This window comes from Coenobita brevimanus, chromosome 40, assembly GCF_032717465.1.
Source record: "Coenobita brevimanus isolate Jiangsu-jjx chromosome 40, ASM3271746v2, whole genome shotgun sequence".
Taxonomy (NCBI): Eukaryota; Metazoa; Arthropoda; class Malacostraca; order Decapoda; family Coenobitidae; genus Coenobita; species Coenobita brevimanus.
This window is the reverse complement of record NC_136993.1, coordinates 56,426,037-56,451,075: the sequence shown is the minus strand read 5'-3', so window position 1 is coordinate 56,451,075 and position 25,039 is coordinate 56,426,037. Positions and strand designations below refer to the sequence as shown.

Genomic DNA, 25,039 nt, shown 5'->3' with positions numbered 1-25,039 from the left:
AACACAATAATGGGAGGATTAGTCAACATGCCCACTGAAATGGACCATACATACACTCATTCACCATTCACTTCCTTGGAATCCTGGCTCCACCTGATAGGTACACTTTCCCACATGTAGCCTCATATTTGCTGTCAGCTTTGTGTATGTGTCACTTGCATTAACTAGTTGTAGGTCACTAGTTTCAATTTATACCAGACAGCGCAGTGCCTACCACAACCATTTTATACACTGTCTTGTTCTACTAATAGATCTCTCATGTGAACATCGTGTTTATAGCATCCAGATATATAAAATACAGTTATACAGAACATATCGTGTACATGTTTTAAAAATATGGCTAAAAATACAAATAAATGAGCACAAAACTTAATAATTTTTCAGCTTGTTGGCCTAGGGCATCTCTCTCTCTCTCTCTCTCTCTCTCTCTCTCTCTCTCTCTCTCTCTCTCTTTCTGTGTGTGTGTGTGTGTGTGTGTGTGTGTGTGTGTGTGTGTGTGTGTGTGTGTGTGTGTGATTTTAAAAGTGAGCGGAAGGCATTGACTACTCTTCGCCCTCATTCTCTCCTCTCTTCCTAACCCTCTAATCAATTTAAAGTCAAGGATATGGGACAACTTTTGCAGCTTAGTCGATTCTTCTTTTAGAGTTTGGCAAAAAAAGTACAGGCATACCCCGATATCCAGCAGCGCTGTGTAGTGTGGTAGTGTTTGGACAGTGAGTTGCCAGATATGGAAGCGATTTTCCCCGTAAGGTACTGAATATATATATATATATATATATATATATATATATATATATATATATATATATAATCATCATCCATTGACGTCCACTGCAGGACCGGTCCATCCCTACCGAAGCAGGGACGATACAGCCGATGTATCTACCCAGTGGCTTAGGCTGTCTGGCAGAGACAGTATGTAGGGTGAGAAGCGCTTGTGAGTGTGACTGTTGAGTTGTAGTGGCTTTGGATGTGTGTGTAGTCTGTGAACCAAGTGTAATCGATCCGCCTTAAGCCGACTAGGTGCAAGCATACTAGTATGCGACAGTGGTTCAACCACAGCATCCCTTATGTCCGCCAAAGCAGTCAGTGGCTCAGTGAATGCTTCCCAAAGTTTTTACAACTCTGGTGGGAGGCGAACCCGCGTCCATCAGCGTGCGAGATGCACACTACCACTGTGCCACAGAGGCTATATATATATATATATATATATATATATATATATATATATATATATATATATATATATATATATATATATATATATATATATATATGAAACGTCCTTTGGGTGAAAGACTTAGGGTCTAGTCACAATTGCAACTCCACCACTGACATAAGTGAATTATCAAACCAAACAGCCAACTCATCTAATTAGCATTTTTTTTAGTTGTCCTAAAGATACGGTACCATTAACGCATTGCAAATTAGAAAACACTCAGCACAGTGCACAGCAGAACACTGGATCCATGGGAAATATTATATAGTATACAGTAAATTCTGAATCGAGGTTGCTATTTCAAACTCAAGGAAAAAGGTAATGGCAAGACCAGCAAGCTATCTCTACGCTGATATTATAGGTTTCTGTAATACTGTATTGTTCTACAGGCTTTCTTCATGACTTAAGCAAATTACAATGAGCAGCTGAAATTGGAATAGCCTGATCAATTGCAGAGTACTGCCCCATTAATGCAGGGATTGAGGTATAAATCTTCCTCTTGAGAGTTAGAACTTGGATACAAATCATCTTCTCCTTAATTTTGCACTAACAGAAGGCAGGTGAAAAGTTGAAAGCTGACTGGTCTGGAATTATTCAAATCCGATGTTTCTATTGAGAATACATGAACGTGCTGCAGTAGTTTCCCTGATATGAAAAATGCTGCTCACTAGTCATTAGGATAAAAATACTGATTACATCTCTTTCCTGAAACAGAAAAGTCTGTTTACGTAATGGCTTCGGCCAACTCACTAGGGTCAGCCATAGTACTTACACTACGTATTATTACTATTTGTTATTTCACTAGAATTAAACTTCATATTAATTAAAGCAAAAAGACTGCTATGTACCTGGAATAAAAAGAGGACCGAGCCTTAGCTTCCTTTCCATGCACATAGATGTACAACTTTGAATAATCATATCACCGTGTTATCTGCAGCATTACTCTCACTACTGCTGCCCTTATCCTCCTTTCATCTGCAGTACTTTACTTCCTGCCAGAATTTTTTACACTCCACTAAATAGTCAGATACTTTTCAGGGTCTTTACCACTTTCTCCAGGTTTATCCCTTTCCACACATACACTTCCTTCCATTTGTTTTCTTCACTCATTTTTTCCATCCTTTAACTGAATTCCGTATATATATAAATATAAATAAATAAATATAAATATATAGATACACAGATAGATAGTTTGACAGACAAATATATGATCATAAAGGTTTTCGTGTTCACAGGTTTTATCGACATGTTGCTAATATGGTTGAAGTGACACAGAATTCGTCAGGTATGCTTATGACGGAATTCAATATCCTGTTATACAGAGAAGCCATTTTTTTTTTCCAGGCAGGTGCTTCGCATATGATATATCAGTGTTTCTGTAGAAATACTAGCAGTATTACTGGCTAACGATTTGCACTCACGGTGAAATATCTGCAGCATGTAACTGAACAATTTTCTTACTTAAGACTTTGTTCTGGAAAATATTCATGTAACTGATATTCAGTTGGCATTTCTTCTCATCTGAAATATCTTTTGCAGAAAATGGTTAATTACAGCCAATTGCCACTTCTTTTTTTCGTGTTGCTGGTGGGGGCTGCGTTGACGATCGAAAACAGAATGACCTTGGAAAATGTCGGTGAGGTGGTGAGTCAGGTGGCAGAGGAGCACTTCCCTGGGTGTCGCTTGTTACTTCTCACAGCCTCTCTCGACTCTCCTGTAATTTCAGCCATTGGAAGTTAAGTAACCACCCACTGATGCTGATAAGATTCTGAGTAAAACAGTTTCCAGGTTATCATACCTACAATGTGTTGAAATTGTACTACCGGTATATTATAAGTCCTCTTTTTTCCAACCTGAGTATTTTATTTTGTAGAATTTTAAAATGTATTCGGGAATATGCAGTTACCACTACTTCCACTAACTGTCAAGTGTTGATGACTTGTTTTAGTTGAAGTCATAGGTATTTTATTCAACTGATGGAATTTTCAGCCAGAGAAATTTTAATCTCCGAATGACGATGACATTTTTTTTTTATTTCTTGTTGCTACCTCCAGGAGATTTTTTAAACTACGTAAAAAATCTATCAGATTAGGGGTTAATGAATGCTATTGTTAACCCCTCCTGTTAAAAAAATCACCCCTAAACTAAAACGTTTGAATTATTCCGTTTCGGTTCGTTTATAAAGGCTCCAATATATTTGCATGCATTGGCCTTGGTCATTTAATGGCGGCGCTCCACGAAGGTCGAACTGTAGCAGCCTCCCTATTCAGTCCTGTATTCGTGGGCTTACGCTCTATGACCTCGTCCCAGGTCTTTCTAGGTCTGCCTCTGATCGTTCACACCCCTCACCTTCCGCACCCACTTGTCAACTTCAACCATCTCAACACGCCCAGTCAATCTCAATCTGCCAATCGTCATCACCACACTAACACTTTCAAGTCCCAGCCTTCAGCTCAACTCTACGTCGCAGTCGTAGCCTCCCACCCCAGGCCTCGTATTCAAGGACGAACTGCGCATCCATCTTATCATTATCATTTCTATATGTTTGATCCTAGGAATATCCACCTCTTTTGCTGTCCAAGTCTTACTACTGTACAGAATAACAATCTTAACACATGCTGCATATAATATTCCATTAGCAAGGAATGACAGCCTTGTCAGGAGTGGCAGCAAACCCCTGAATTTCAACCACTTCTTACCCTAGTCACAGAGGTATAGCCAGTCTCACCTCCACATATAACACGTCTTCTAAACAGCAGAACTTCTCCGCACACTCAAGAGACCCTTCAGTAAGAACAATCCATCCACGCCTCTCAATCTTTACACGCGTTCCCGTTGACACCGCACACCCGAAATCAGGATTATTTAGCAGCCTACCTGTAATACCATTGTATCTTTTATGTACCCTCTTATCGCAAACATTGCACATTATGACGTTACTTTCCACATCCCTGTGACAAACTGCACATGATCACACTCTCGCTGCTTTGTTAGTACCATCACAAACCTTAGATATCATTCTCTCCAACCTCCCCCCCCCCCTCTCTCTCTAATCCACGTTTACTCTCAAACCCTTGTGCCCCGTTCTGTCTTCCACCTCCCAAATCTTTTCTCCATTTCCCACTCATTCTCAGCAATCACCATCAATTCAACAGCTTATAACATCTCCCATGGGAGTTCATTTCTGAAGTCACGTGAGAGAGCTTCAAGCACACTGAAAAAAAATAAAGGGGTTCAAGACTAATTACTTATGCACGCCAGTATTCACGGAAACATTGCTATAACCACTTTAATCTGACAATCCTCGATCAGAAATTTTCTGTTTGCCCACTTCACTACCTCCCTAGAAACTCTGTCCAGTAGATGCCATCAGACGACTTTCTTTAACTTTGGGAGAACCTTGAGTGGTGAAAAGGTTAATGAGGGCAATAATTACATCCTCCGTCGCGAAAACTACTTCACAATAGCATAAAGCCATTGGAAAAATACGTCATCCACCTAAATGGATCAATAAGATCACCCGATGGTGACAATAACATAATAATAATATTATTATTATTATTAATAAAAAAATAAATTAATAATAATAATAATAATAATAATAATAATAATAATAAAATTACTGAGGGAAGTCGCAAGTTCAAGTGTGGGAATTCTCGACCAGTGAAATGTTCACTTATACTTTAGGCGTGTGGGCGATGGCGTGGTGGTGGTGGAGTCAGGGTCAGTGAGGCAGCAGGACCTATCCCAGGGGCTGTGGGGAGACACCAAGACCACCTGCCGGGCACTCATCATATACCTGAATCCCACCGAGAACATCAACAATAACACTGACAGGACGCTCAGGTATTGTGGCCACTAACTAGATGGGAAGCAATATTTCTTTCCTTAATTCAAAGCTCTAGTGGCGTTAGTGTGTGTGTGTGTGTGTGTGTGTGTGTGTGTGTGTGTGTGTGTGTGTGTGTGTGTGTGTGAGGCAGTTTTATTAACTTAGAGAATATTCAGACAAGAGGGTTTAGACATTGCCATCGTGAATCCTTTCTACAGTATAAGAGGTCTCTCCTATACAAACTGATTATTATTATTATTTTGTTAATGGCTGCAACAAGCAAAAATATGCGTCACTGGATAAAAGGGGTTCATCCAAGATAATGTTTCCAATCCGCCGACGACTTTGTACTTCTATTATTTCTAAACGATATTATTCAGTATTGATAAGTGATTGTTGAAGGCTATAACATCTTACCCCTTCACTTCAAAACTCTCACGAAAACTACAAATCGTCTGAAGATAAGAACTAAATAAAAGACTTTCCAGACTTAAAGCATTAACTCTGGCAACTGTATATATCTTAACTGACATGTGTTTGCCGCCACCAGAGACAGCCCGGGAGGAATACTATTTTTTTATGCAGGGAAGAAGGAACCAAAGGCCAGGAGCCCGCAATCTGTTCCCTCCAAGAATTAACAAAAACAAGGTAACGGAAAGCCAAATTCAAGAGCAATTCGCGATGCCTGGAGATACTGCATTTGAAAAACTGGAGATCATGGGCAGTAGGAAATAAAGACAGAGGGAGACAGTTCCAGAGTTGACCCGTAGCATACATGAAGGACTGGGAGTAACGGTTAACTTTGCATTAGAGAGCTGAACAGAAAAGGGATCAGAGTTTATTGCTTCTAGGGTCCTATGTGCCTGCCGTAGTGGTGGAGGAATACAAGCAGACAGTTCAGAGCAGTACTGACCATTGCAGTAGCGATGGAAAAGACATAATCATGCAACAGTGTGGTTAAGAGACAGAGGTTGAAGGAAGTCAGCAATAGGAGGAGAGATAATGAGATGAAAAGCCTTTGACTCAACTTTCTTGAGAAGAGATTTTTTTTTTTTTTTTACATTAAAGGAATAGAGGAAGGAAAACTAAAGAATAAAAAAAATAATCCATACACCTGATTACAGGTGTCCTCCATTCATAAATTATCTGTAATATATATATATATATATATATATATATATATATATATATATATATATATATATATATATATATATATATATATATATATATATATATGGTAGGTGGTGGCGACCACCATCCACTCACTTGATGTAGTGCTGCCTACTTCTTCCTTGGCCTTTATCATTCTTTTTCTGTGCCTGCCTTCCTCTCTTCCTATTTCTCTCATCTTTCCTGTCACTTCTTATTGCTTTTCTTTTCCATTACAGGTGGTTTTACATTGAGTGACAAGCCAAATGGTTTCCTGTAAGCCAAGAAACCATACAACGCTGGGTGGTAACCATATAACCAAACCATACTTGCTCCCTAAGTGTCAACAAGTCGGTTGGTGGAGGGTTAGTGCCCCTCCCTATAAAACAAATAACTCAGAGTCAAGTGGCCACCCCTTACGAGATTGTGGCGTCTGGCAATAGATAGATAGATAGATTCGATCTATATCTATATACCTAGGCTGCTTCCCCCCAGAAAGGGAGGTAGCCGAGACAGGACGACACACTCCCCATTTACTCATCCATTCAAACACATTCATTCGCATCTTAGCCCCAAAGGGGAGAAGGGACAGATCCTCACCACACCACACCATACAAGGATCAACTGCGCAGTACAATCAGTGACATCCGCAGCAGGGCCTGACAGCAGAGCTGGTTTACCCCTGCCACATCATAATAGACCCATCCCCTTACCCGCACCTGACCTGACTAGCTGATCAGACCAAGTGCGGGAGAATATCCCCTCAGGGCTGCGTCATCATTTATTCATTCACAATTTCTCTCCATTAATTTCTGTCATGCACAGCCACTCTTCCCTGCTCAACAGACATCCCTCTCGCATCCAACGTCTCTTCACACTGTCCATCCATCCTATTCGTGGTCTCCCTCTTAGCCTTACACCTCTCACATCAGATCTAGTTATCTTTTATCACCAATCGCTCATTATCCATTCTTTCCATATGTCCAAACCATCGCAACACCCTATGCTCAACTCTACCAGCCATCTCCCGAACAACTCCAGTTCTCCTTTGCACTTCATCATTTCGCACTCGATCCATATGCGTCACTCCACACATACTCCTCAGACACCTCATGTCCATTACATTCAAACTTTTCCTCTCTGCTACACCCATATTCCATGTTTCAGCCCCATATAACGCAGTTGGCCCCACAGCACCCTCATACAGCCTTCTCTTTACATCCATTCTAAGCGAACGACATCTAAACACTTTTTTCATTCCTCGCAGCACCTTACCTACTTCATGCATTCTAAACTTCACTTCTGCAACTATTCTTCCATCCACAGCAACATGTGACCCTAAATATTTAAAACACTCTACCTCCTCAAGCAACTCACCATTCAAAACTATATTCATCCCCCTACCATCTACCAACCTCGTACACTTCATCACTTTACCCTTATTCTCATTTACTTTCAATTTCCTCCTTTCACACACCATTCCAAACTCCTATACTAACTGTCTCAATCTCTAAGCTGAATCAGCCACCAGTGCAGTATCATCTGCAAACAGCAGCTGCTTCAGATTCCACTCTCCACTATCAACATTCACCAGACACAGACCTCCACCTAAAACTCTTGCATTCATCTCCCTTACAACACCATCCATATAAATATTAAACAATCAAGGCGACATCACACATCTCTGTCGCAGCCCCACTCTCATGGGAAACCAATCACTCACAGCATTTCCCACTCTTACACACGCTCTACTATTTACATGAAAAATTTTCACCCCTTTTAGTAACCTACCATCAAGTCCATACAGTCTTAAAACAGTCCACAAAGCCTCCTTATCAGTTCTACCATACGCTTTCTCTAAATCCATGAATGCCCAAAACACATCCTTGCCTTTCGCTAAATACTTTTCACACACTTGTCCCACAGCAAACACCTGATCCACACATCCCCTCCCTCTCCTAGAGCCACACTGCTCATCACCAATCACTCCCTCTGTACCCTCTCTAACTCTCATAATTAACACTCTATCATACATCTTACCAACAACACTCAAGAGACTTATACCCCTAAAGCTAGTACATTCATACTTATCACCCTTACTTTTATACAACGGGACCACACAAGCACTTGCCCAGTCAATTAGCACCATTTCTTTCACAAAACACACATTCAACGATCTTACTAACCAGTCAACAATAGTCACTTCACCACCCTTCAGGCATTCCACAGCACACCCATCCATACCTGCAGCTTTCCCTGTTTTCATCTCCTTTATTGCCTTCTCCACTTCCTCCTTCGTGATCAAAGAATCATTAAACTCTCCCAACAATTTATGCCTTGCACCCTTCCATCCACCACAGTCTCAGCCACCCTTTCCTCCTCTACATTTAACAACCTTTCAAAATACTCTGCCCATCTCTTCCTTACTGCATCCATCTCAATTAACATCCTTCCATCCTCTGCTTTTACTCACTCTTCCTTCCCAGACTCCCATTCGCACCTTTTTCACCTTCTTCCAGAACATTTTCTTATTCTGTTGAAAATTCTCTGTCAGTCACCTACTAAACCTTTCATCTGTTGCCACTTTAGCATCACGCACAGCCCTTCTTGTCCTATTCCTCTTTTCCTTATACCTCTCATATGACACCTCATCCTTCCTCTGCAGCCACACTTCATATGCACGTCTCTCCTCAGCCACAGCCATACTTACTTCCTCACACCACCATTCACTTCCTATTCTTACACCACCACCCACACGTCTCATACCACACACCTCTTCTGCATGCCCCACCACGGCACTCTTAAACAACTGCCATTCTTCCTCCACACTGCCATTTTCCTGATCTTTCACTGCGTTCCACTCATCTTTCAATTTCTCCTAATATTCTATAATTTTCTCTCTTTATCCAACTCTCTCACTTTCAAAACCTCCCTGCCACTCCTAACCCTCCTAGCTCTCATCCATCTCTTACCTACTCTTAACTTTCCCTCCACCAAGTAGTGGTCAGACATACCTCCACCCTCCCCTCTCAGAACTCTCACATCCAACAATCTTCCTATTACATTCCTAGACACAACCACATAGTCCATCAATGCTTTATCCACAACCATTCCACCCTCCTGTCTCATCCATGTATACTTATAAATATCTTTCTTCTCGAACAGTGTATTTCCAATCACCATCTCTCGCTCAGCACACATCCCTATGATTCGTTCACCATTTTCATTTCTTCCAGGCACACCATGCATACCAACTACACTTTCAACTGCTACATTTCCCACTCTAGCATTCAGATCTCCCATCATTACCACATTCACATTTGCTCCAAAACTCTGCAGACACTCATCAACATCATTCCAGAAAGACTCCCTCTCTTCTTCATCCCTTTCACTACCTGGCCCATATGCACTCACAAACACCCACAACTCACGTTCAAATTTCGCTTTCACCCAAATATATATATATATATATATATATATATATATATATATATATATACAGAGAGAGAGAGAGAGAGAGAGAGAGAGAGAGAGAGAGCAACCCCTTCAGATGTGGCCCAAAGGATCTAAAGGGATGTGGCAAGTTTTCCTAAAACATCTGCTGAAATATATTTGTTAGTGATTTTTTCAAGAAATATGTCAAAATTTCCCTACTTTTAATAATTATTCTTAGTACTAATTTTCCGTACTAAAGTAATATGATTTTCAGTTCTTCGTAAAGTTAACTCCTTCATATACATTTTTTTGTTAAAGCTGTGTATTTAGTATTTTTTGCCATTTTTTTTTTCAATTTCGGGTTTGAGACACCCATGGTTGGTGTTAGTGTTACTAAAATGGAAGGTTAATGATACAATTTCATGAAGATATTAGTGACAGCCTCCATTATTATCTAAATGCAAGAATTCCTCCATTAACTGAATATAATTATTAGCAGCAAGATTTTACTAAATAGATATTCCTGGCAAAAGGGATAGACACAGACTGATTCAGAACTCTAAAGCCCCAGAATAACATCAGTTTATCAGTTATTATTGAGTGGATTGAAATGAAAATCCTTACAAACAAACATGCACTAAATTTGAAAAATTTCCGGACGTTCGAGTGTAAACACACTTATGTTGAAAGTAAATCATTTTCTCTTACCAGCACGGTGCTAAATGAACATCAATTTATTGGTTAGCTGCACTGATCCAGCGATTATGACGTACCGTACTCGATAGCTGGCCGTATTTGTAGCTCCCCTGATTTAAGTCAGAAATTTCTACGGGCTGTGTGGTCACATTAGAGGAAAAGGATTTCAGAATAATCCTAACACGCTACACTAACTTGATGAAAACACTATTAGAGAGAATGCATCCTTCCTGCTGTTTAAGTTGCACCGAAAAGTCGCCCATCTTAATTTGGAATATTGGGTTCACGTATGCGTAACTGCTAAAGGCCTCAGAGTACTGAATAATCCTGTAAAAAAGGAACGATTTCGAAAGGAGAAGAAAGCAGTAGAGTACAGCGCGGTTGGCTGTAGGTACATATTACAATGTAAAGTATTGATCCCACATATGGATAACGAGTAGAATTAGAGAAGTCAGATACCAAAAATAGGTCGTATCATTTAGTAAACAAGTGTCTGTGACTGGCTGTTGCAAATGATTAGATGATAGGCAAAAGAAATTATATTGAAAAATGTACATCACAACCTGGTCAAATCTGTCTCATGCAGTGGATATAAACACACAGACTTTAATAAATTTGAATGCGAGATGGAACAGACTTTAAGAAATCTGAATGTGAGAAGGATTTACGAGTCAGAGTTATCAAATAACTAAACCCTTACAAAAGTGTATTTTTGCGCGAAATAAAGCAAATGGACGATCAGGTATTATAACTAGACGCGTATTAAGCCATCCACAGTATTGCTATGGCAGTGTTTTGCCTTATTAAGTCTCGCATGGATTATGTGAAGCAGTTTTGGTGTCCATGGAATGAATGTAAATCTTCATGTTCAAAGAAGAATGAAGAATATGCTATGAAACTTAAACTTTTTTTTTTTTTTATGCGAGGAAGAAGGAACCAAAGGCCATGGCCCGCAGCAACAGTTCCCTCCAAGAGAAAAACAAAATACAATAGAGAGCCAAATTCAAGATCCGATCATTTTGAGATGCCTGGACACACTGCGTTTGAAAGACTGGAGATCATAGGCAGCAGGAAATACAGACAGAGGGAGACAGTTCCAGAGCTGACCTGTTGCATAAATGAAAGACTGGGAGTAACGGTTAACTCTTGCATTAGAGAGTTGGACAGAAAAGGGATGAGAGTTTGCTGCCAGACGGGTGCTACGCGCCCGTCGTAGAGGTGGAGGAATGCAAGCAGACAGTTCAGAGGAGCAGTGACCATTAAAGTAGCGATAGAAAAGAGATAAAGATGCAACAGTGCGGCGAAGAGACAGAGGTTGAAGGGAGTCAGTAAGAGGAGGAGAGTTAATGAGACGAAAAGCCTTTGACTCCACCCTATTGAGAAGAGCTGTATGTGGGGAGCCTCCCCACACATGAGAGTTGTACTCCACACAGGGGCGGATAAAACCTCTGTATAGAGTCAACAATTGTGCAGGGGTAAAGAAAGAGCGGAGTCGGCTTAGCACACCCAATCTCTTGGAAGCAGATTTTACAAGAGATATAATATGGTCTTTCCAAGATAACTCCTGAGTAAATGAAACCCCAAGCATGTTCAAGGATGATGAAGGATTAAGCTGAATATTATTAAACATTAATGGGTATACCTGTGGAAGATTTTGTCGGGTTGATAGGTGTAAGAACTGAGTCTTAGATGCATTAAAGACAACCATATTATTTTTACCCCAGTCAGCGATACGAGCCAAGTCAGACATTAGGTGTGCCATAGCCTCATCCCTTGTTTCTTGAAGTAACTGTTGAGATGGGCGTTATGGAACCGAATGGAAAGGTGAAGGGTGGAATCATCAGCGTATGAGTGGATAGGGTTAGATGTACAGCTTAGAAGATCATTGATGAATAAAAGGAAGAGAGTTGGTGATAGGACAGAGCCCTGAGGAACACCACTGTTGATAGATCTAGGAGAAGAACGATGGCCGTCTACAACAGCGGCTATAGAACGACCAGAAAGGAAGCTAGCGATGAAGGCACAGATAGAAGGATAGAAACCGTAGGAGGGCAGTTTGGAAATTAAAGATTTATGCCAGACTCGATCGAAAGCCTTTGAGATGTCAAGTGCAATGGCAAAGCTTTCGCCAAAGTCCCGAAAGGAGGATGACCAGGAGTCTGAAAGGTAGGTGAGAAGATCGCCAGTGGAGCGTCCCTGACGGAACCCATACTGACGATCGGAAAGAAGGTTGTGATAGGAAAGATGCCTTAAAATTTTTCTATTAAGAATTGACTCGAAAACTTTTAAAATACAGGACGTTAAAGCAATTGGACGATAGTTGGAGGGTTGGGGAGTGGTCACCTTCTTTGGGACTGGCTGAATGAGAGCAAACTTCCAGCAAGAAGGAAAGGTACAAGTTGACAGACAAAGGCGAAAGAGTTTGCCTAGGCAGGGGGTAAGCACAGAAGCACAGTTCTTGAGAACAACAGGAGGGACCCCATCAGGCCCATATGCCTTGTTAGTACTGAGGCCAGTGATGGCAGAAAATACATCAACTGAAGAAATTTTAATGTCAGCCATGAGGAAGTCAGAGGGGAGAAGTGATGGAGGAACAGCACCGGAATCGTCTAAGGTGGAATTGGAGGAGAAAGTCTGTGCGAAGAGATCTGCTTTATCAGTAGAAGAAATAGCTACAGAACCATCAGAGTAGAAAAGAGGAGGGAAGGATGATGAGGTAAAGTTGTTAGAAAGATTTTTGGCAAGGTGCCAGAAGGAGCGGGAAGAATTCGAGTTGGAGAGTTGAGAGCATTTAGTATGGATGAAAATATTTTTAGTTGAGCGAAGAACAGACTTAGCACGATTCCGGGCAGAAACGTAAAGATGATGTGATTCAGGGGTGGGTTGGCTCCGGTACCTTTTGTAGGCCCTCTCCTTGTTGCGGACAGCATTAGAACAAGCGTGATTAAACCAAGACTTTCTTGCGTTAGTCAAAGGATATGAGAAAGGAATGTATGCTTCCATGCCCGAGAGAATAACCTCCGTAATGCGCGAGGCACACTCAGATGGCTCCCGGCCATGGAAGCAATAATCATTCCAGGGAAAATCAAAGAAGTACTGCCTGAGGGCCTCTCAGTTCGCGGCTCCAAAATGCCACAGACGACGTTTCCCAGGAGGGTCCACAGGCCGTACCGGAGTGATAGGACAGGTTAAGGTAATAAGGTTGTGATCGGAGGAGCCCAACGGAGAGAAAAGATTAACAGAGTAAGCAGAAGGATTAGTTGTGAGGAAGAGGTCAAGTATGTTGGAGCTCTCGCCAAGGCGGTCAGGGATACGGGTAGGGTGCTGTACAAGCTGCTCTAGGTCATTAAGGATAGAAAAGATGTAGGCTTGTTCACCAGGTGGATCCGTGAAAGGAGAGGAGAGCCAAAGGTGGTGGTGAACATTGAAATCTCCAAGAATGGAGATTTCAGAGAAAGGAGAAATGGACAGAATGTTTTCCATCGTAGAAGTAAGATAGTCGAAGAATTTTTGATAGTCAGTAGAATTGGGGGATAAGTAAACAGCACAGATATATTTAGTCAGAGAATGACAGGAAAGCCGAAGCCAGAGTGTGGAGAATTCAGAAGAATCAAGTTCAGGAACACGAGAGCAAGATAAGTCGTTGCGTATGTATACACAATATATTACACTGAAAATATTGAATCTGCCCGCATACAAAAGCCTTTGAGTAAGAGATGACCTAATTCAAGCGCTTGAATTGCATGGGAGAATTACAGACGAGATCTTGGTAGGGTTTTTAGAAGATAGGTCACAACTCCAATTAATTATTTCAAATTAAAAAAAATGTAGGAACGTGACAGGAATAAATAGGCTTGTGCAGAGAATAATGGATGAGAGGAATAAAATATCTGGTAATGTACCGTAGTTACTTATACCAAAAGGCTCAAGATAGACTAGACAGAAATAAGACTGGTAAGAAATGGGTATATACATAACTCGTACCAGTCACCAAATCACCAGCAAAGGAAAATAGTACAATTATTATTGTCCCAAATTCCACTATAGCACTGTATGATTTTATTTCGTCCTTTTCTGTAAACTTCCATGTCGCGTTTCTATCTTGCATATTAATCCTTCTCATTCTCTTCTCATACATTTCGTATGGGAGCTTACTAGGCGGGGATACAGGCTTCTTCACTGACGTTCTTATTCCTTCTCATAAAGAAGTCACGCACTCTGATAGGAATTCATTAGCATACACAAACTGACCGACTCCAGCTTTACTCTCTTATGTTCTGTCTTTTCTTCAGAAGTAGATATAACTGGTAAGTATTACATCATAAACGCTAAGTTTCTCCTTTTCAGACAACTAGACGAGGCAGGAATGTGGCAGTTGTCTGAAGTGCGGTTGGTGGTCTTGGGTGGCAGGGACGAGGTGGAGTCCGTCCTGCTCCACCCCAGCCTTCGTAACGTGGCCAGTGCTGTTTACCTGGCCATCATTACCAAGCAGTCCTCGGAATCTATCCATTATCTTCATCATAGCGTCCTCAAAGGTTGGGAGTGGACTGTAATTTTAGATCACATCAAAATCAATTATGTATTACCAAGGCCTAGAGAGGGAATGATAATGCAGATGAACAAATGTTAATGGATTATGAAGCTGAGAAAGAAAGATATGACGAAAGACAGAAGTGGATGGTGGACTTATGAATAATTTATGTGCAGAGGTATAATTCAGAAGACTGCACCTCTTTTTCACCGTGTAGTAGATGGAATATTCCGAAAGGGTCATGAACTGAACTTTTTTTGTAAATTCTTTGGCTTATGAGGTGAAACCAAAAATATCAGATGTATGAACTTTTTCAGTTACTATCTGTAATGGTCATTTGTAATGAGGATTCGTTGATCATTTTCCTCTCACTCTTTTTATCTTGTACCAGTTTCTCAACCCCTCCCATACAATGTATTGCTGGGAAAGGGGTTAAGGATGATGATGACTATTACCTTTACACGTACTGCACAGTGGAATAACAGGTAAAGTTTTCTTCTTTTGCTCTTCCATACTATGTTCTTTTCAATATTTTCTTTTTACTACAGGATGATTTTATTCATATTTGGGGAGAAATCTTGAAGTGTAAATTTCAGATGTTCTTTCCATCATTTTCTTTTAAAGTATATAACCCCCCCCCCCGCCAGAAAATGGTCTTGCATTAGAAGGGGAAAAATAATACAAACTGGGTCAGCTCCAAATGGATGACAAAACCATGTACCGCTAGGTGTGACTTCCAAGAGCAGCCTCACTGCCTGAAATAGCTTTGCTTTAAATATCAATTTCCTGATAAAAGTATACTGTACAATTTTATTTTATTGCCCATCATTTGTTTCTGCATTTACAGTGGCTGCTGGTAGTACTGTCACGATCATTAATCCTGACTCGAGGTGGGTTGAAGCTAAGCTAGGAGATATTGCCAGGCAACCGGACACAGGACATTTCATTACGAGAGACTCACTCTCCTGTACCACAACTCATTCTCACGGATGAAACACATGAATGCAGTTATGAAGCAGGTCATGAATCACATGAGACTGCTAGACTAACAGTATACTCACTCCCCGTTCTATTTCAGCCCTGACTTCGACTTCCATCCAGCTAGACGGGTAAAGAAATTAGTGATCTTGATAGTACAGTATATTCTTAAACAATTTTTCCCTATGTTAGTTCTATAGATGATATCGACTCTCGACACAACAAGAGCCAAAACATTACTTCCATTTAAATATGCATCACCTTTGATACCAACACTCCACTCCAATTTGTAATTTGCAAGCATGATTAAGAGTAAATTCTGGCTATAACTCTCCCTAAGGGTAAGCAGCTCGGTCTAGCCTGTGAATCTGATGTGGACTGTGGCCAGTGCATAAAAAGATGAACCAAATTTTCCATGGGCATCGAGATTAGGCGCTCTTTTGTTGTAACATATAATCAGAGAAAATCCGATGATAGAATATTGGCCACAGGAGCAACTGGAACGCTTCACACTGGATGGAATATCTTCGTCTAAGGGAAGGCAAGAGGAGTGTAGTTGCAGCTGGTGCTTGCAAACAAACGAACAACAGGAAATAAAACACGCGACGAAGCACCCAAGCACACCCGATCCACATAGATAATCACGGGAGCTTGAACCCGCTGATTTCACACGGTACATTGGATGCTGTAGTCCGTAGTGCTTGGAATATATATATATATATATATATATATATATATATATATATATATATATATATTTCTTTATTATTGAGCATTGCTTTCAGTGGCTTGCGAATCTATTTATCACTTTTTTACTCGTCCCCGCCTCGGAGGGGCTCGGGGTGAGGGTATTATTTTCACTCAGATTGTCAGTTTGTTTGTCGGTCTGTCTGTTAACAGCATTACGCAAAAACTACTGGTGCGATTTTGACTAAAATTGCAGGGATGAAGGTGTACGACGTTCTGATCGCCTAGGCTGTAGGCCCCAAAAATGTAAAAAAAAAAAAAAAAAAAAAAAAAAAGAAAAAGGGGAGGGACGCGTAAAAATCGTTTTTCGACATAACTTCTTTCAATTTCGTCATATCGATATAAAACCAAAACCAAAGGTGCATCTTTCAATTCTGCATCGTATAACATACCTCATTAAATTGGGTGAGTCACTCACAGTCAGCGGTAGGGGGGGAGGGGTCGGTGTCAGGTGACTCTGGCCTAGAATTTCAAATGGACATAAAATAGTCAATTTTCACCCGATTTACTCCAAATTTGATATGTGACATCCTTGACTAGATATTGTGTTTTGCTTATACGTCAGTACTAAAATGACTACCGGGGACGGGTTTGCTGTGCCTTCGCATTACTTCTTGTTTTTGCGTGGATTTCTGTTGCATATTACGCCCATGCTTCGTATTTTTGAATGCCATTAATATATATTTTTCTAGCGGCGTTGTAATTTGTTCCAACGACAAACATACATACTGAGGTGTAATAAGGAAATGAATTAGTGGTTACGATATATGACATGTTCTAAGTCAACGAGAATACAGCAAGGAGATGATCTGTATGAGGAGGGCATAAGGATTAAATTGAGAAATAGTTAGGTTAATCAGAATCAGTAAGGCTAACCATCTAAAAATCAATGCTGACAATCGAAACTCAAGCATGTGTGCGAGATCGTATAAGTTTCAAAGTAACCAATGCTAAGGTTACTTAATGTCTTCTAAAATGTTGGGAAATACGGACCAATAATAGAAGAGGTTGATGAACACATGAAGGTAGATGTGGTACAAATTATTCAAAGGTAAGACAAACATTACCCATAGAGGAGGTTAGTGAACGAGGAATGGTAGATTTGTTACAGTATTATAGTGGTCTAATTAAAGTATCCCATTAACAGAGGAGGTTAGTGAACGAGTGAAGGTATACCGACGGTGTCTCTATTGCAACACAGGGGATGCGACAGTTCAGTTTGTCCGCAGGGAAAGACTCGACATCCTCCTGCTCTCTCGCCGTCTCATTCATGGTCAGTATTGAGAGGAGGAAGTTGAGAAACAACTTAATAGAACTTGAAAATTTAATATATATTTGTGGAGACTTATCAGTAACTTTATATATTAGAGCACATTGAACATAGGTTAATATCTTAGAGTTGTTCTTTAATGCTTTGCACGCACGTGTAGTGTTTGGATGGGTGGCTGGGTGGGTGTGACAGTGTTAAGGAAACGAAGCTGAGAACTAGCCATATGCTGTGTTCTCTCCCACAGTCCACTCAGTGAAGGGACCATTCATTCCTTCATAACCTAGGCCTATGTAATCTAAGCTTCATAACTGTAGGTGTGCATTCCTCAGTAAACTAAAATGCCATTGTCTATAGGTCTAGCGAGGAACCTGCAGGGACGAAGAATGAACGTTGTGTCAGTACCTTTCTTTCCCTATATGGACTACACTAAGCATTATGACCGGCCAGGCAGCACAATCACCCCAAAGGACTCTGTTGATAAGCGGCTACTGTCAGTCATCAGCAAGAAGCTTAATGTTACGTAAGCCTTTTGCATGTTTACATCACAATGGTACTTAGGCCATTTGCTTAATATACACCACAATAGCTAGTTGTGTAAACTACTCTGCTTCGACTGCGAAAGAACTAAAACATATATTTTCGTTTCTTTAGTGCTAACTCATGGCTCTGTACTAATTAAAAAGTCCCCTTTTTAAATCCCGCCTAGTCAAGCGATAATGAAATCGCCTGTATTTGTGTGTGTGAGGTGTCTGTGTATTACCAAAATATCTTAAAACCAAGTAGGCAAATACTGTAGTATCTATACTCTGAGGGCAGTATCCCAGGATATGTGGCTTGAATGGATTATTATATTGGTTAGAGCTGCATTGATATTTCTCCAGTTGCCAGAGGATTACTGATCTAGTTTTTTGGTGATGGTGGGCGATACGCATTCCTGGGCGAATGCTTTGGCTGTCCTATTGACAGGAGAAATTTGCTGAACCTTAGATCAAGTCTTGCAGTTAGATCATTATCCTAGCACCTGCCATTTACATTTCTTTGTATCCGATGCTTGAACAGAACATCAAGCTCTTTCAATAGAGTGAAGAAAGAATACATGATGATAAAGAAATAGTTCTCTCTAAAGCGAGTCACAATCAGATCTGCGCTGTACAAGACACTTGGACTCACTGATAGATGTAGTGGGCTGTGTGAGAAGTGGTGAACTTGTCAGCGAACGCACAGTGACACTATGACGCATGTTTAACCCCTTAACCACAGGGCGTCACTTTCGTGATGCTTGGGAGCAAGGGATCATACCGCGGGGCGTCGCTTTTGTGATTCTGTGTTATTTTGAATTCACCCGGGCTTCCAAGTGGGGGCTTGTATCATCTATCAGTACTGCCAATGTCCAACACTAGTCAGCACTCCTAATCTCATCTGTACTCCCATCCATTGTTGACAATTTAGCCATTTCTCCCCGTTCTTGACTCCCCTCCCTACCCCCCCTCCATTACACTACCCTCTCGCCTGCTCGGCCGTGCTACGCTAAGTAAATCTTCCCTGGAATTTTTCACTGATTTCATCCATTGAAATAAGCCCTATGCCCTATTCTTATACCAAATAATATATACAAGAAAGAAATAAGGTAAGTGAGAGTGCCATACACCTGGAATTGGCTAATTATCACCTGACAACACCTCACGTGCACTCGTTCGCTAATTTTCGCTGTATTTTTCCCCTTGAAATATGCCATATGATCTATTTTCGTAATAAATATACATATAAGGAGGGAAGGGAGAAGCCTAAGTGATATTTACATTCACCTGGAACTACCTAATTTATAATGTATTGTCTAGATTTCCTGCCAATCATTTCAGTGAAATACATAGCTGTTTCAAGAGCTACGTTGGTAGTACTGAATAACCCCCTAAGTAGGCCTCAACCCAGGCCGGCCCTCCTTTATCAGTTCTCTCTCATCTTCCGAAGAGGAGGTACGGCTCATCCTCTTGCTGACTTCAGGGCCTTTTTTCACCCCCATGCAAAGGGCCCTGTGACCTTTACCCCCTACTAAACCTCGTGTGGAAAGAGGTAAAGGGCTGACAATTGATAAAAGAGTGACTATGATCTTTCTATTGAGTAAAACAGTGCAAGTGGAATTGTAAATAATGTGTAAATAATGTGTAAACAGCAAGTGAAAGTAATGAATGTAAATATACGTGAACAATGGAAAATAGTTTTATAAGTTACTTTAAGTGACAGTGCATAACACAGTGTAAATAAAATAGAAATGTAAATAACGTAAATAAAATAGAGAACGTAAATAGAAATGTAAATGAGTAGTATTATAAGAATACGAGTATATACCCTAGGAGTAATGAAAGTGAAAGTTTCACTATAGCATGTCTGAATACTATGAGTTATGAGAGTGAAGATGAAAGTGACATTCACTCTCAATGCCAGTATACAGGACGAGAAAGTGAATGCTACGTATTTTACTGAAAGAAATTGAATCCCTACAGTGACAATGAACTAATACTACTGAAGGAAACTTATGGATAAAGACTGTAGATATATATAAGTGTTATATAGTAATAGAAATATAAAGTGTGAGAAGTTTTATGAATAATAAATGACAGAGTACCAAGAGCAAACTAGCGCAAGTGCGGTGGTCAGACGCGCTCATAATTTTGATTGCTTTCACAGTGGGTTTTTTTTTGGAGTATGGATCCCAAACTACTTGAAAATCATAGAGTAGTGTTTATAGTGTTAATATCTGGCTGTGGTAATCATATTACGGGTTGTCGGGAAGTGTAAAGTGGAGACTTCGTTACCCAACTTCAGAGGTCTCCACAAGTCCTACGGTAACTGACGACGGCTCAACAAACATTCCAGGAGAAAGCTGAAGGTATGTGCCATAAGCGTATATAATTTTACTATTCTTGGACTAATAACTGATTTTTGGCAAATATTTTTTGAGAGTCTGTCGGAGCCCGAATAACCCCGTGGCACACGCAAAACATCGGTAAACATGCCCGCGGTGTAGGGGTTAAAGTGGGCTGTATGCCTGTAAAGTTAAGAGAATTTTGAACCCCCGAATAATTACTGACCGGCCAGATTTGGATTTCATATCCTACACATCTCTGTATATTATTCTAAGTTGGTTCTTTTCTGTTTGTATTTTTGGATCACATGCACTCCATGTCTTGGTTGGTGAATGGGTTGGTGGTGATGATAGTTATGACGATGGCGGTGATGGCAATGTTAATAATGATGATGATGATGATGGTGATGATGATGATGATGATGATGTGACATTATCAAGTGAGGATGAAACATTTTATCAAGTGAGGTAGTCTTCTAACGACATGGCTGGCCAGTGTGTGCTTAACAGGAATAATTACATAGAGAATAATAAATAATATAAGCAAGATACAATTGTGAATAGCAGAAATTAAATCGCTATTATATGTTATTGTCCGTTATCCGTGTCACGGGGAGATGTGAAATTATGAATTTATAATGCTGGATGTTACTTGAAAATAGAGACAAGGAATTAACTTGTAAAAATCTATCATTAAGTTTTACTTTCTGCCAGCTTACTTCGCCGATTCTCTAAAGACGAGAATTTATTAACTTTCTCAACAGAACACAGCAGAGACTAATTACTCGGGAGTGATGTTTGTAGCACTGTTAGCCTGTCGAGAAAGTGACTCCATCCCTGACAATCAATAACTAATGCTAACAATAATAAACAGGTTCTTGCTGGTGCTTAACTCCTGGCTGGCACAACGGATTTAAATTTGATACAAAAGAACTGGCCTAAGTACCAGTTATGAATAATGTAAACAGTGTGTAAACTAGGAGCGGCAACTAAAATAAGCTTAATGTGGAGAAATAAAACACGAGTCTAATTACATTTAGCTCAAAGAAAAGAACGGTAAATTTATTGATTACAATGAAATAAATTTACGTTATATGAATCTCAAAAAAGAATTCAAAATAATTAGGAGAATATACTCACTTACTCATTCAAAAGCTAATTTAACTTAAGCCTAGGAAAAAAACGAACAGAAATACTTGTCAATGAAGGGGAGTCTGGGTGCCTGTGATAAACATCAAAATGCTGCTATTTGCTAAGCCTAATTTGCCAATTCACCGTCTAGGTGGAGATTGAGGAACTCGCTGTACAACGGAGATGTTGCTCTATGCTGGGCACAAACGGTCCTACCGTCGAGGTGACTCAAAGCTAACTAAATTTGAACGAGGAAAAGAGGTAGGGGCTGGTCGTGTTTGCCGGAAGTAGGGTGTGGCCTAACTTCAACAGTCAATGGAAAGAAAGTGAGCGATATAGGCTCACAATAAATCACTCAGTGAAAGCACTAATGTCGTGGATAAGAATGATCACTTTTGAAACAGTGACAAATGTTCTGAAAACCATCCCGATCGAGTGAATACGAGGACGGTTGAACTGAGTGATGCCCAGTGGGAATTCCTCTTGAGTTCATGGTTTCTCACTAAAGTACAATGTCACGAATTTGTACGAATACACTCGCACAAATTCGTGACATTACGCCCCATCAAAATCAAATTTTTATTCAGAACAATTTTTGATGTACGTACATATAAATCCTAACTCAGTCACACAAGATTCGCACTGTGGTGTGTATACTATCCTGCTACAGGAGAAAATCACAGTCACCCATGAGCATAAAAACCTCATATTTACGTTAATAGAAGCAAGCTTGAGGAATAAACTCCATGACGATGGTGAAAAATCCTGTACTCAGGTCAAACTGAGCGAAAAGTTCGCTACATTTACATTAACAACTGATTGTTATGTAGCATGATGTATGTAATACACAGTGTAGGTGTGACAGTTGTGGTGTAACTGTGCGTATGTGTAAAATGATATAATACAGATCAATTGTAAACAGGGACGACGAGGCAGAAGAGAAGAGGCGGCTGCATGTGGCAGAGACGATCAGGTGATTTGCATGACAAAACTGCTAAACCCACCAGTTGCACCTGCGAAAGCAGTCAAGGTGGAGCATCAAAAGTGTCAGTGTGACATATAATTTTTATTAAATTACAATTTCTCTCTCTTCCTAGTAGTTAGTACTTATGTTACAAAAGTACACTGTTATTTTGTTAATGGATACATTTTTAACCAGGAAACGTAGTCCTTGGATTGCTGAAATCTCAGAGGACCCCTGTAGTTTACTGGTTAAACCTACATTATTAACCAGTAATCCCAAACGGGATTGAGGCGTCTGGCAATAGATAGATAGATAGATTAACCAGTAAACGTGCCAGTCCTTGGATTGCCCAAATCTCTGAGAACGGGCAGTTTACTGGTTAAACTAACTCTACACTTACGATTAATATTGGCAAGCTGAGAATCCCTACACAATCTTGGGCAGGTCACATTTTAACACCTAACGTGGGTGTGAACACTCGTGTGGATAATGTACATTCTCCGGGAATCCTCAGAGAGGCCCACAGCTCGAGACACCACAAGGTAATGCAAACATAGCCTCAGATTGCCTCTGCGGGGTTCTCGAACTTTCCCCTTTACCTACGGTATAGGTATATACAGGTCCTGGATGTAATGTGTCCTGTGGGACCAACAGGCGAGACGTCAGGTCTGCACCCACATCACCACTGCCCTCTCTTTCAACTGACTCAGAGATTATGGGTGTGGATTCAAACGGCACAGGAAGGACATGTCCCTGATTGGTGGTACGTGACACACATTGCAGGAACACACAAAGCTATCTATTTCCTGTCCCATTCCTGGCCAGAAAAAGTCAGCACGGATACGGCCCTGGGTTTTCCTTTTGCCCATGTGACCTCCTGAGGCTGAACAATGACTCCATTCTAACACTGCTTGGCGATACTTAGCAGGAATGACAAACTGCAGTCGAACCTCACCCTGGGGTGTTCGCGACTCACGGTAGAGCCGTCCTTGTTTATGAAGGAACCTGGCTTGACCTCCCCATGAATACTTTATCAGTCTACCCTTTTGTTTCTTTCAAACGGCAGCAAGTGTCGGGTCAGACTGTTGTTCTTGAACAACATCTCGGTTACATATCAGATCTTTTGGTGATGCAATGGTCACCAGGGTGACAGTTCAGAGCCTTGGCCATGGCTCGTGTTACTCCAGCCGAAGTCTGAGTACCGTCATCTACGGTGCAACTATACTTGGCATCTGCTATATTGCCTATAATAAGGTGAAATAAAGGTTCTGGCATGACAACAGCAGCTGTCAAGCCAGTGTAGAAAGGAGATGCCACCTGGATAAGTGCCTCAGGGAACAATCTCACTGATCCATCAGTAAGTCTAACCTGGATCTGCTTACCTGTGTACTCGTCAAGCTAAACTAAACTTTGCTTGATGGAGCAACCTGAGGAACCATTATCTCTCAGAACATTTACAGACACACCTCCCACAAATTCTGGCTGAACAAGAAAGGCAGTGTTGGTGGTGGAAGGGTCTGAGGAGGTAGCATCCAGTCATTGATGAGAATGAGGAACGAACGATTCAGCAAATGTGGCGCCCTGAGAACTAGATGCCTGAGGGGTCTTGCTCACCATCTGAGGAGTTGGAACATTGACCACCTGAGATGGAGAGTTCACTGTCACTGGGGGACTAGTGAACTGTGGAGAAGTACCTATACTGGTGGGGTTGGCACCACTGAGCGCTTGTTGTGGAATGAAGGCTGCATTTGCATCCTACCTCCGATACACTGAAGTCCATTGTCCTGGCTGAGGGTTACGTGGTTTATCCTTGCCCTGCTGCTGCTTGAAATACCGGTACTGCTGCTGGTTAGGGTTCTGCTTGTCATACCACTTCCATTCAGGTTTCTGGGCGTTTTGCCTCTGGTCCTTCTTCTGTGGATTGTTTGGACCTTGGCCATTATTCTGAGAACGGCCTTAATGCTGGGGTTCAGTCTGAGACAGTTTCCCAGATTTGTCAGGTTTCCTGTTCCAGGTGTGTTGCTTACGAGTTTGATACCCATACACAGTGAAGAATGCATCAGCCTTCTCCACCATTTGGTGGGCATCCCTTACCTGGCAGCTCTTAAGCTGAGCCATAAACTCAGCAGGCCACGACTTTTCTAGCTGCATGTGCAGCATAAGGTCAATTATCCCCTCTCGCAAGGGAGGAGTTTCATCTTTCTCCATCCACTCATCTAAGTAA

General features: G+C 41.0%; 1 protein-coding gene across 1 annotated transcript in view; it reads left to right on the top strand.

Moving 5' to 3' along the window:
• The window catches only part of LOC145397125 (glutamate receptor ionotropic, delta-1-like), a 65,370-nt gene that overhangs the window by 6,864 nt on the left and 33,467 nt on the right, over nt 1-25,039 (top strand). The window contains exons 3-6 of the mRNA XM_080270324.1: nt 4,907-5,065; nt 14,679-14,866; nt 17,735-17,860; nt 18,212-18,377. Coding sequence (XP_080126450.1) covers nt 4,907-5,065; nt 14,679-14,866; nt 17,735-17,860; nt 18,212-18,377 — 639 coding nt within the window. The remainder of the gene's footprint in view (nt 1-4,906; nt 5,066-14,678; nt 14,867-17,734; nt 17,861-18,211; nt 18,378-25,039) is intronic.